General features: G+C 29.1%; 1 protein-coding gene across 1 annotated transcript; it reads left to right on the forward strand.

Annotated features, from left to right (window-relative positions):
- Positions 1 to 9879: 9879 nt before the first annotated feature.
- LOC114409994 (spermidine synthase) lies at positions 9880 to 13082 on the forward strand. Its single transcript, XM_028373716.1, has 9 exons — positions 9880 to 10113; positions 10661 to 10737; positions 10823 to 10945; positions 11455 to 11559; positions 11828 to 11900; positions 11992 to 12063; positions 12157 to 12352; positions 12468 to 12591; positions 12693 to 13082. The coding sequence occupies exons 1-9, from the start codon at positions 9933 to 9935 to the stop codon at positions 12756 to 12758; spliced, it is 1017 nt and encodes a 338-aa protein (XP_028229517.1). The 5' UTR covers positions 9880 to 9932; the 3' UTR covers positions 12759 to 13082.
- Positions 13083 to 13663: the final 581 nt, after the last annotated feature.

The following is a 13663-nucleotide window of genomic DNA, read 5'->3' on the forward strand; positions in this document are numbered from 1 at the left end:
AATAAATTTTACACACAAAACTCCACTTAAACTAATTGTTTAAAAAAATAGCACTACAAATATGCACATATTTACTAGGCATGATCAACGTTTGTGTTGACAGTCAAGACATCTTAATTAATTGTGTAACTAAAAGTGTGAATTTTATAAAGTAAAGGGATCAAATGCTCGTCACAAATCAAGAGGATCAAAATTATAATTTTCTGAAAATAGGAAAGTCAAATGTACAAATTTAGCCTTTTTTTTTAAGTATAATTTGTCCCTATATATAAGACCATTTACACTTTATTGTTTGTTTTTTCTATAAGACCCTCTTCTATAAGTTTAGTGTATTAATTATTTTTATCCTATATTACTCTTAATTAATTATAGTATTCTATCTCAAAATATTAATTATTCCGTTGTAAAAAGTAATTAAATGAAAAGAAAAATAAAAAATAATTTTGAAAAGGAGTATAAAGAATTGACAAATGATTAATTTATAAATTAATCACTTTTCTTAATGGATGTGAACTAATTAAAAGAAGAGTATATACAAGAACCATGATAGTATTTATTTATATATTATTTTCACAATTTTAATATAACTAATGATTCATGGTTTGATTAATTAATGAGCAACAACTCATTGTCATAACTTACTCAATAATGTGATGCTAGTCTTACAAAACTACCTGTAACACTTCTATTTGTTTGATCTACTTTCCACAAATAGGAAAAGTAAAGTACAATTAAAATACACCTTTGAGAATTAAATATTCAAAATATGTTGAAGTTCTTCAAATTTAAAACTTCTTATTTTGATTTCTCACTTTTAGTAATAAGAAATAACGTTATGTGTGAAAGTTGCGTTACGTTGACTTTAATTGGCCTAACAGCTCCATATTATATATGTTTGCGTAGAACTATTACTAAACTTATAAGTATATTGATAGACCAAAATATATTTTATCATATTATTTTATTTGGCATCATCAATATAAAATTTGAGTTATAGAATAGTTTGGCATTGTCCTAAAGAAAAGGTTAACATTGAAGGTAAATTTAGTAAAGTATAGTAAATTAATATTAAACTAATAGTCATAAGTTTTTCATCATATGTTTTAATGCCTACCGAAATTTAGCTTGTTCTCATCATATGTTTTGCCAACTGTGTAGATATGGTTTTTATGCAAATTTAAATTTTTTTCGAAGTTAATTACTTGAATTTGCTGCCTTATTTTTTGTGTTAACAACTGAATATTAATTGAGGAGCATTTAATAAGTTATATAAAGTATTTTTACTTACTTAAAAAAATATTACTACTAATTACTTGCTTAAAAAATTTAGCTAGTAACAATTTTTATTTTAATATGAAAATATTATTTTATACATATTTCTTTATTTTTTTAATTAATGCCAAAGGATGTCCATTAATATTTACATATAACATGGTATATAATATACTATGTAATAGTCACTAACAATAGTCTAGTGGTTAGAAACTTAAATAATTTGTATGAAATCATATCCCAATATCATTACAACTATATAATATAAAAAGCCAAAAGGGCGTGGTAGCATCGTTTTGTGATGTAAGGTCTGTGTGAGATTCTACCTCTCCACTACGTCGGTGACGAATGCAAATCAAAAAGCATGTTAGCCAAATATTCTAATAAGAAAGAAAGAAACCCTAATTGAAAGCCCTATCATTCCCACTTGTACTTTTCAAATTACTACCATGTATTGTAACACTAACATGTGCGGATCTTGGCATCTACTGCAGCCGAAAGCACATTCAAATGAGAACACACCCCAATGAAAAAAAAACAAAGCAGATTGCTTTTTACTTTCTTCTGGACCCCATTGGATTATCTTTCCTGAGGGAATTTATATCTTATGGTTTCAATAATTGAGCATATTTTTAACAAAATTAACTGAAATCAGAAAAATTAATTAATAGTAAAAAAAATGTAAGTTGAAAAATTAATTTATTAAAATATATGTGTCTAATAAAATTAACCGTTAAAAAATATAAAATTAAAAAATAATAAAATTATGATTTATTTAAAAGGTAATTAGAAAATTAGATAAATATATTAAGGACAAAAATGAAAGAAAATGTAAAAAACTAAAAGTTAACATTTTAAAAAAAATAATTCAAATAATATTTTTAAAAATATTAAATATTATTTATCGAATAATTAAACAAATTTTTTCATTAGTAAAAAAAAACTAAAAAATAATTAAAATATCTTAAAATTTACAAACACTTATGATGATATATCTCTTACTTGTTTTGTAGGTGTTTATGGTTAACTCACATTATATTATTAATCTTATTAATTATTTATTTCTTCTCCTTTTTTATCTTTCTCGTGATGTATACACTAATAATAACATATATATATATATATATATATATATATATATATATATATATATATATATATGAACAATTTTTTTAGATTTGAAGGTGTCTAATGTTTCGGTAGAATATTATTTTTTACTGTTCTTCCTAATTTTTTTAATTACTGTTTTTATTTTTATGATTAAATTTTAAATATCTATCATGAAATTATATACTTAGTATTAATATATAGGGATGAAGAATGTTTCAATCTCTTTATTGATTAGAAAGTTGTTGATACAAGTGGTGCATACTTGCATTCCTTCATCAAGGACTACTCAAATAGAAGTTTTCATATATTTATTGATTATACAAAAAATACAATAAAATTTAATCCGATTACGTTCAATATATATTCTGTTATTTCAAAAGTTAGATATATTTCACTTCTCTTGAAATTACATTATTATTATTATTATTATTATATTCAAGGTTATCAGACTCGCGATTCAATGTAGATTCGTAGAAGTTTTATAAACTCAACTCGTAAAATTAAATCATAAATTTATAAGAGTTTATTCAAATAAAAAAATATTTTAATATTCTTATATATAAAATCATAAGTAAATGATTCAACCCTAAAATAAATAAAAATAATAAACTTTAACAATAATTCAATAAATTAACATAGTCCAAAGTCCACACCCAATCAAACATAAATTCATACAATACAAAACATAAGTTTTTAAAATAAAAACACTTTTAAAACATAGAAATAGTTCAAATGTCCATCAATCTTTTAATAAAATCATCTCCAATATCACTACCACCACAATCATCTTCAAGTTCTTCCTAAGTTGAGAAGTGATCTTTCACATTGTCATTCAATACCAAATTGTTTATATCAAATGCATCCAAAGTTGGGTCAGTTAAACTTTCTCCAACCACGTCAATATTACTTCCACTACCACTTTCACCTAAAGGTTGCCCTTACTCAACTTGGAGATTGTCTTCATAAAAAATGTCATCTCCCTCTTCTGTTAACCACTCATCATAAGATCCCCTATCTTCAAAGAACAATAATTTTTCTTGTTTGTCTACTTTTCAGCTTCAAATTGTACATGACATATACTAAGTCATTCATTTTCTTTTTATGCAAACGATTTCTCCTTTTTGTATGAACCTATAAATAATAAAAAGTTGAAGTTGATAACTTAACTAAAGTCTAAAGTGTAAACTAAACAAAAATATTAAGAAACACAAATAAAGTCATGAAGTTCAATTACCATTTCAAATGAGCTCCAATTACGCTCACATCCATAAGAGCTACAAGTTAAGCTCAAAACACGAATAGCAAACTACTTTAATTTTGGACATTCGTCCTCAAACATTTCTCACCATTCTCCAGGTGGCATAGTCTTCCTAGAGTTTATTGCATTCTCTATAGAAAAAAGACCTTTGGCAAAATGAAATGCAGAAGTTGCCCATTAATTTTGTTCCTTACCCCAACATTCTTTACCAATCTCATCATACAAATAAACAATCATTCTTTCACTTCTCCATTATCTTTTTTAAAATCATCTTCAAAATGCAATTGAGGATTAAGATAATATGCAACTGCATGCAAATGTCTATAAAGTTGATTCTTCCACCTCTTATTAATAATTTTCCAAATAGGTTCATAACTACACAGATAAATAAAATAAAATAAATTTAAAATTAGACATAATCACATAGATAAATTAAGTAAACTATATTTTATAATTTAAAAACTTACTTTTTTCACATTATTGAAGTTGTTTTTAATCATTTCCTTTGCATGATCCATCTCAACATATATGAAACCCATGGCGGGTTGTTGATCAGAATCCACCAATCGAAGGACTACCATAAGAGGGGCAACAACTTTGAGACATATGGATACATTCTTCCAAAATCTACTATCCAAAACTGAATTTTCTACTTTTCCCTCCTCTTGTGAAGTTCCAAACTTACTTTTTTTCCACTCTTTAAAATTGAACAACCTCATCAAAGATGTTTTCATTTCATGGAGACAAGCTAAAGTCAAGTAAGCAATTTCAAATTTAGTCATACCAGGTCTAACCAAGTCCCTCCCATTTGTGTACTTCTTGAGCATGTTGATGAACATTGTTCTACCATATATATAAGTGGTTATCTTCCTTCCCTTCTTTATAGTAACTTCATGAATCTTTAAATGTTTCTCCAAGTCCTCAAGTATCAGACCAATGCAATGGACAACACATGGAGTCAAATACAAATTCAACCAAGTATGCATCAATAATTCTCTTACTACTTTGAAATTCGTAGCATTATCAGTAATCACCTGAACTACATTCTCTTCTCCAACAAATGTGACAACACCATCTAACATCTTAAAAACTTTGTCAGTTATTTTTGACATGTCAGAAGTATCTAAGGAATATAGGAATATTGTTCCTTTTGGACTATTCACCAAAAAAGTTACAAATTGGACGCTTTTTTTTATCCGTCCACCCATTAGATATTATTGAGCAATCAGTTCTCTTCCACTCATTCCTAAACTCTTGCAAACTGTCATCAGTTTTCTGCACTGCTAGTTTCAACAGCTTTTCTTTAACACCATGATAAGATGGAGGTTTATAGCTAGGTCTATATTTCCCGATCATTTCACACATCTTAAAAAATGCAAGATTTTTAATAGCATTGAATGGAATGACACTTGTGTAAAAAAATTCAGCAACTTGAGTATCAACTAAAGGTTTATCTTTTTTTTTTCATCAATTGATTCAAAGTTGCTTGAACACTGCCACTCCCATTACTTGCACTACCTTTTTTTCCTTTTGAACAAAAACCCCTTTGTTCCTGCAAGTTGGTTGCCTTCACCTTTCAGCACTTTCTTCATCTTCATCAATACTATTCAATCTCCTTTTCTTTTCTTTTCTTGCTTTAGATTCAACAACAATTTTCATCATCAGCAATTTGATCTCATCCGACACCGTAGCATAAGGCTCAGAATCTTTTCTAGTCCCAACAAGATGACGCTTGAATCTGAAAACTCCACCACTCGCAATCTTTGAACAATACTTGCATTTGACTTTCTTAACATTGCCGTCAACATCAATCCCATGTTCCCACCCAATATCAGTCTTATTCCCAGGGGCATTTTTGTATTTACTTCTAGCAACTGAAGAAGAGCCACTCGTAATTGTATCTCCACCGCTTGAATTAGACCCACTTCCACTCATTATAACAAACTAATAACAAATAACAACATGTTTAAGTCTATAACAATCAACATAAATTACAAACATAGAGTAAATAAACAAAAATTCCCATTCTGCCAAAATTTCAGCATCATTGTTGTTTATTTTACCAAAAAATAAATAAACAACAATTCCCTTTAAACAACCTTAAAAAAGTGTGATGGCTTTCAATGAAACAAAAAATTGGGAATAATTATGGAAATGGTGAACAACAAAACAAAAAGCGTGATCCACTTTCACTCATTATAACAAACTAATATAAATTATGAATATTATATCAGTCAAGCTTTCCAAAGGAATCCATAGAATTACGCAGGGATCACTTACATCGATGAAGTTCAATTATGTTGTATTTTGTGCTAGCAATTTGATTGCATAATGAATTCATTTTTGTTGACAACTGAGTTCAGTGAACATGAAATAGATCTTAAATCTTGATTAATTGGCCAAAATCAGAATGCAAGCAAAAAAACTAGTGCTACTACCATCAAACTCGACTAATTTTGCCTCAAAAAAACCAAACAAATGGGATTTTTATTAATGGTCATGTTAACACTTTTTTATTAATAACATAAATTTTATTCTAAATTTCATTCACTTTTATGCATCATTTTGCATAAGGTGCAATATAAAACACATTCAATGCTTCATATTTCTATCAAATTGAGGTTATTTATGACATATGATAGTAAATAGAAAATAAAATAGGTTTGACATCATTAAGGAGCTATGGATGCAAGAATTTGGAAATGACAATAGGTTATGAAATGATTTATTTTTTAAACATGATAGGAGGGAAAGAAAAAAGGACCCACTCCCCCAAATGTTGCCTATTAAATTAGAATCCCAATTTTTTCATTGGCTACTTGAAATTGAAGGAAAGCTTGAATTCTGCAATTTGTGGATCAAAATACTATTAATTTATCTTTTTTCACTCTTTAACTGATGGCAGGTGCTCAGTGCATGATGAACAGAGAGAAACTAATATCATAAATACAGTGCAACATGCCACAGTTACAAAGAGAAAGGAACGATGTGAATGTAAAACTACACAAGGATTAAAATTCATTCATGATGGATGAGCATATATTATTCACATAACTATAGTATGATCATCTCATCTCACTTCAACCATTCAACAAAGATAATCCTCCCACCACTTTAATTAATCCAAGAAAATGAGCATATTATGCTCCAAAATAATAGGAATTTCTCTAAATTTAGCATTTGCTATTGGATGAGTGAATTAATATTTTGGCAATTTGGTTCATATTCCATAAATAAATCATATCAAATACTCAATCCACAAACTGTATATAGCCAGTTGAAATGATAAACACCTAACTGAAATTTGTCACAAACTGGAGAAAGTCAATATATTTTAGCCACGTTAGAGAAAAATGCATAAATTGTAATGGGACAGGATAGTACTCAATCAAAGAACATCTATAATGCTGACAAAATAAAAGATTTTTGTACATAGAAAAGATTGTACCTTTGAAGTTGTGTCTTGACTCTTGATTATGTCAACAAGATCTTGAGTAGTTACACTAAAAATCAAGCAAACATTAGACACAAAATCCATACAAGGACATAAATTGACTTTTAATAATTGTGCAGGACAATCTTGCCTTCTAAAAATTTGTTTTCCTTTACCACCTTTATGTTTCACCTTGAAAGCCCCATCAATTTCAAAAGTTAGAGCAAGTTGTTGTGCCTCTTGCCCTCTTCTTTTACATACAAAAACGTAAACATGATTATCATGGAGCTTACATAATAGCATTCACATGGAGCTTAACAACATAACATTCATTTCCTAATCATATTCACTGATAACAACCTTATCTGCACATTACAAAGGATAAATTTTAATCGTTAATCATGATTCATGAGTAGAATCTTACATGCTCCAAAATAAAATATTAGAAGTAAAAGAACTAATGTTCATCTAACTCTCAACAATACTGTCATTGGAGCGAACTTGATTAGTGAAAAGGGAAAAACACTTGACAAAAATCAAAAAAGGAAAAAAAAAATGAAAAACACTTCACTGTCGCACACTCCCACTCCGGCATCGAACACGTCCCTTCACCATTGCACCCCACCATCGCACACTCATCCCTTCACCGTCGCACTCTGGCACTGACCGCGTCGCAACAAGAAGCACGAACCAAATAAGCACTGCAGACAGCAGTAGCACGAACTCGAACGAAGCAGAGAAAATGAAGCGCATACCAAATAAACAATGTTGTGTTGGGTTTTTGGTAAACCCGCAGACTCAGGGCAAACTCACGAGTCTACCTAAACTCTCCTGAGTCTGCGCTAACTCAGAAGAGTATACTCCGTTTTTTATTCTACTTCCTATTTAACTCGTTGAGGCTTAATGAAATCGTAAGATCGTACGATTCTATAATTTAAAATGTAATTTTGATAACCATGATTTTACTTACTATGATTTTTCTTCCGGAGAAGTAATTAAAATTACATTAACCTCTCTTAGAGGAGAGTGAAAGTACTTTTAAAATAAAAGGAATAATGCAACTCATATAATGGAGTTAAATTTAAGGAAATATTAGTATAACTTTTTCTTTTGTTTAGAAACTTTTGCATCAGTTGATTCTATCTTATTTAATAATAAAATATGAATGAGTTTATTTAAATTTTAAAATAAATATTTTTATACAATTTTTTTTATAAGTAATAACGATTTGTATTCTTTAATCAAATGGTCATAATTAATCTTTAGATATGAATTAAATTATATTAAAAAATTTCCTTTATATATGCTCGAAATCTCCAATGAAAATTTATTATTACGAGACAATTTCATAATGATTATAAAAATTAGATATAGCTTTTTGCACCAAAAATATGTATAACTGTTCCTTCTGGTGATATTCATGTTATACTGGGCACCATTATAAATTCAAGATAACTATATTTTCACGTCCGAGGACCCTAGCTAGAGAATTTAAAAAACCTTAATGTATGCCTGTGACCATTGATAATGATGGCAAAATAAGCACAGACAAAATAAGATAACACACGTGACAAAAAACTTTATAATTTTTTTACTAATAAGAGAAATATTATTTTAATTTTAAATGCGAAGTACATTATGGAATTTAAATTCAAAACACAACATAAATATTTATTTTATATCACTAAATTTATAATAAATAAATAATTTAAATAATTAAAAATTATTATAAAAATATTTTTGAATATAAATTATATTTTAGATTTAGGATAAATAATTTATATTGTGATATAAATTTTTTAACTATTAAGATTTTTTTTAAATTAGAATTAAATTTAAAAATAAAGATAAACATGATAGATGAAAGAGATAAAAAATCGAAAAATCTCTAGAATATGTTAATTAAAGAAAAAATTTCAAGAGTTCGTTTGATTTACTAAAATTTATCGTATCTGAGATAAATATTTTTGTTTTAGGTTTGATTTGAAAAAATATTATTGAAACTACACAAATTAATTAAAGCATGACAAAAACTTAACTTCTTGTTACTCATAAGACAACTTTTTGTCCTATATATAAAGTATTCAAAAGGCACATATATTTCTATCTCTCTCTTATTTCTCAAACATTATTTGCTAGCTACAATAATTATATCATATTTTGTATTTCAAATTTATATTATCTATTAGCTACATCATCTTATCTTATCATATGTTTTGAATATATATTATCTATTAGTTACAACAAACTTATCATATCATATATCAATTAGTTAATTTACTTATCTATATTTTATATTTTGAATTCTCATAAAATATAATAATAATATAAATTATATTAAAATAATTAATATTAAAAAATATATTTTAATAAATTTTATATTATTTTGATTGTGTCGTTGATTATTAATTAAATAATACTCAATAAAAAATTATCCAATAACTCAAATCTTTAACCTACACCGTAGTGCATAATAAACTTAATCTAAAGTCACTATCTGTGAAGATTAATTTAAAAAAAAAAACTGATTTAAAACAACTACTATTCCCTTAGTTAGTAAGTATATAAAAAGAATTTATATATTTAATGATATTTATTTATTCTATATAAAACAAATATCCGTGATTAATTGCATAGATTACACGTGTTGGAGCAGAAGAGAGAGAAAGGGCAAGGAGTGCGTGTGTCGTCGGTTGAAGATTAGGTTTCCTCAGCTAGCATGAAAGTAGCAGATAATAATAATAATAATAAAGATTAAAATTTGATTTTCACATAATCATTACTAATATCAAAATAACACCTATATAAGGGACTAGTAGTAGAAGAGTCCCTCCCCACTGAATTGAGTTCACAGAGAGAATGGCTGCGGAAAACGTTGTTGAGTTCACAGACTTACCCGTCAAGAGGCCAAGAGAAGAAGAAGAAGGAACCAATGGCGTCTCCAACGACGCCGTTTCAGCGCTCCCCAATGACCCTCAATACCCTGGCATCTCTGCGGTTATTCCCGGTTGGTTCTCCGAAATCAGCCCAATGTGGCCCGGTTAGTAAAAACCCTCTCTTTTTTCTCTTCCCTTGTTCACTCTCTACCTTCAATTTTTAAACTTTCTCAAACCCTTTTCAGGAACCGTGTGTAAAATAATCTCAAACCCTTTTGTTGATCGTTACCTGTTGGTTATTGTGTGAACGGAATGTTATATAATCTCTGTGTGTGCTTTAATGCTTTTTTTCATTGTGTTTTTCGGGTTCTGTTTTATTAGATTCTACAGTTGTTGGACCCTTGTGTCTTGGGATTTTAAGGATGCTCTTATGTCCTAATGTTCCTAAGTAGCTAGGTGGAAGAGTGATTTGGTACTAACTGATTGGTCGTAAGTTTGTATTTGTTAAAGATTTTACGAGGAGCGAATAAAAAATCAGTCAGAAATGTATATATTGGTTAAAGGGTGCATCTGTTATCGGTTACAGAAGTGAATCTTTGAGTTTTTTTTTTAAAGGCTCTTCGAGTTGTTGTATTATACTCTTGGCTTGTAATGTTTGTACTTGTATTTTGTAATGCCACTCATGAGTTGGAATCTGATTGTGATTTGCAGGGGAGGCACATTCCTTGAAGATGGAAAAGATTTTGTTTCAAGGGAAGTCTGACTATCAGAATGTCATGGTCTTCCAGGTATATGTTGTATATGTTTCTTCAGTCAATTTTTTTTTTATGGTTTTTGTTTTATTTATAATGTATTATGGATTTTGTTTTGCAGTCATCAACATATGGCAAAGTTCTTGTTTTGGATGGAGTCATTCAGCTTACAGAAAGGGATGAGTGTGCCTACCAAGAGATGATCACTCATCTTCCTCTTTGCTCTATTCCAAATCCCAAAAAGGTATTTTGATACTTTGACTCCCTCTAGCTTTAGGAATTTAGCATATGTCTAGTTTGCCCATTTTATCACCAAATTTTATGTAGTTAGAAAATACAATGATTGTGAAGTAGTGCTTAGTTTTTAATAATTGTATAGAGGTTGGCGAGAGGGGTAGAAGAATTTGTGAAATGATGTCTATATTGATTTGTTTACTCATATCATTGATGTGTCCATCATCATGCTGAATTGGGGTGCACTGTTGGTTTATATTTAGCATAGCATTATTTTTTCTGCAGTCTATTTGGTTGCTTTTACCTTTTATTAGAAGAGATCTGAATGGCATGTGTTGATGAGAGTAGGAATGATAGCACTCATGGAGTAAGGCATCTGAGATATGACCTGAACCATGAGAATGAAATGTTGGATAATTATGAGCAAGATTTTTTTTAGGAATATTAGCCTGTTATCCCTGCATAAAATTATGTGTATGGAATTAATTGATCTTTTCCTTGCTGCTTTCTTTCTGTTAGGTTTTGGTTATTGGTGGAGGAGATGGTGGAGTGCTGCGGGAAGTAGCTCGCCATGCCTCAGTAGAGAAGATAGACATCTGCGAAATAGACAAGATGGTTGTTGATGTGAGTAATGACACCCAGATTATTCTTTCCTATCTCTAATCAAAGCTAAATAATTATATTGACAAACTACTGTCCTGCATGTATATGGTTTCTCTTGCTCTCCATGTTTTTATAAGTTGAATGACTTTCTCTACTTAATGATATTGGTCATTCCATGTCTTTTCCCACTTGGCCTAAAAAAATTTAGTCTTTTTATGTTTAAGGAGTAAAGTGTTCTAGTATAACAATATAAGTCCAATATCAAAATTGAAGTTGTCACTCTTTGCAGGTCTCCAAACAATTTTTCCCCGATATAGCAGTAGGTTTTGAGGACCCTCGTGTAACACTTACTGTTGGTGATGGTATGATCAACTACTCTATATTTTTTATGTTCCTTAACCACTTACTGTTTAGGACAATTTTTCTCATGATAGATTATCTCTTAATATCCAGGAGTTGCATTTTTGAAGGATGTTCCAGAAGGAACTTACGATGCAGTTATAGTGGATTCATCTGACCCTATTGGTAGGGTATACTGTTGTTTCTTTTGTTTTCTGGTCTTTTGCAGTTAATATAATATATATTTTTTTAATTGAGGTTATATTTAATATCTTTAAGGTCCTGCTCAAGAGCTGTTTGAAAAGCCCTTTTTTGCGTCCGTTGCAAAGGCTCTCCGTCCAGGAGGTGTTGTGTGTACTCAAGCAGAAAGTATATGGCTTCATATGCACATCATTGAGGACATTGTGGCTAATTGTCGCCAAATATTCAAAGGTTCTGTCAACTATGCATGGACCACAGTTCCTACATATCCTAGGTATGCCCTTTCAAATTTTATTTTCCCATTTGCATGCTGTCTTCGAAACATACCCCTATGGGCTATGAATATGATTAAACCATATTTATGTTGTTTTTGCTTATTTTCATTTCAGTGGGATGATTGGTTTTATGCTTTGCTCAACTGAGGGTCCTCTTGTTGATTTCAAGCATCCAGTGAATCCTTTAAGTGAGAATGATAGTCAACAGTCAAGACCATTGAAATTTTACAATTCTGAGGTTTGATGCGCCAACATCTTCTTTCTTCCACTTCAACTCCCAACTGATTTTTCTTAACTATTATGTTTTGTCTCTTTTTTTTGTTTTTTTATGTATTTCAGATTCATACAGCGGCTTTCTGTTTGCCATCTTTTGCTAAGAGGAAGATTGGTTCTAAAACAAATTGAAAATATTTTTCCTGGGATTGAAGGAGCAAATGTGGCTGTAGGCATTCATCCTTTCACTGGATTGGTCCATCCATCAATGAACCTTGGAATAAGTTAATATCTTCAAGATGACATTGAAGAGCAACTTTACTTCTATTTCATGAAATGAGTTGAAGATGCTGGATTCAGTTGCTAGTAATTTACTTTATTGACATTATGGAACTTAATTAGCAGTTTAGCAAACTTTTTGTTTAATGCGTATGCTTGTTTTTTTATCTCTTTGAAATTAGTTGTTCGTAATTAGTATTTTAGTATTTTATATAATTAAAAGTTTAGATTTAAATATATTTTTCATACTTATTCGATTTTAGATTATTACCTCAAATTTACTTTTGGTTAATTATGTACTTATAATTTTTTTGTTTTGTTTTAACGTAGTACACGTTATTAGTCTCATTCATTCAATTAAGTGATGACGTGACAAATAAAATGTTATGTTATATTATTTTTTATTATTTTAAAAGTTAAATTATCTTTTTAAAAGAAAGATAATTGAATTTATTAAATAATTTAAATAATAAAAAATAATGTAGCACTTATGTTAGTGATTAAGTTGGATTATATAACACTTTATTTGTCGTATTCATCACTTAATATAATGAAATTAATGATAAATATTTTGTTGAACCATAACAATTTATAATAAACAAATATATTTAAAAAGAATAGGATTAGAATATATTCAGAATACTTAAAAGGATTTTTAGGAGCTGCAAAATCATGAACATAGAAGGACAATAGAATTCAATTATAAAGCACGAGTGCTAAAAGTTCTTAAATTTCAGGTTGGCAATATTAAACTTTTCTTTTAATAAGAACCACATCTAAGATGAGTTCTTGTGATCTAGGAACATGAATCCCCACGT

This window comes from Glycine soja, chromosome 1, assembly GCF_004193775.1.
Source record: "Glycine soja cultivar W05 chromosome 1, ASM419377v2, whole genome shotgun sequence".
In the NCBI taxonomy this organism is placed as follows: Eukaryota; Viridiplantae; Streptophyta; class Magnoliopsida; order Fabales; family Fabaceae; genus Glycine; species Glycine soja.

Bases quoted from the DNA above. Each gene is read 5' to 3' on its own strand.
- LOC114409994 (XM_028373716.1), top strand. From the start codon at position 9,933: ATGGCTGCGGAAAACGTTGTTGAGTTCACAGACTTACCCGTCAAGAGG. The intron at 10,114-10,660 runs GTTAGTAAAAAC...TGTGATTTGCAG, and splicing joins AATCAGCCCAATGTGGCCCG to GGGAGGCACATTCCTTGAAG. The intron at 10,738-10,822 runs GTATATGTTGTA...TTTGTTTTGCAG, and splicing joins AGAATGTCATGGTCTTCCAG to TCATCAACATATGGCAAAGT.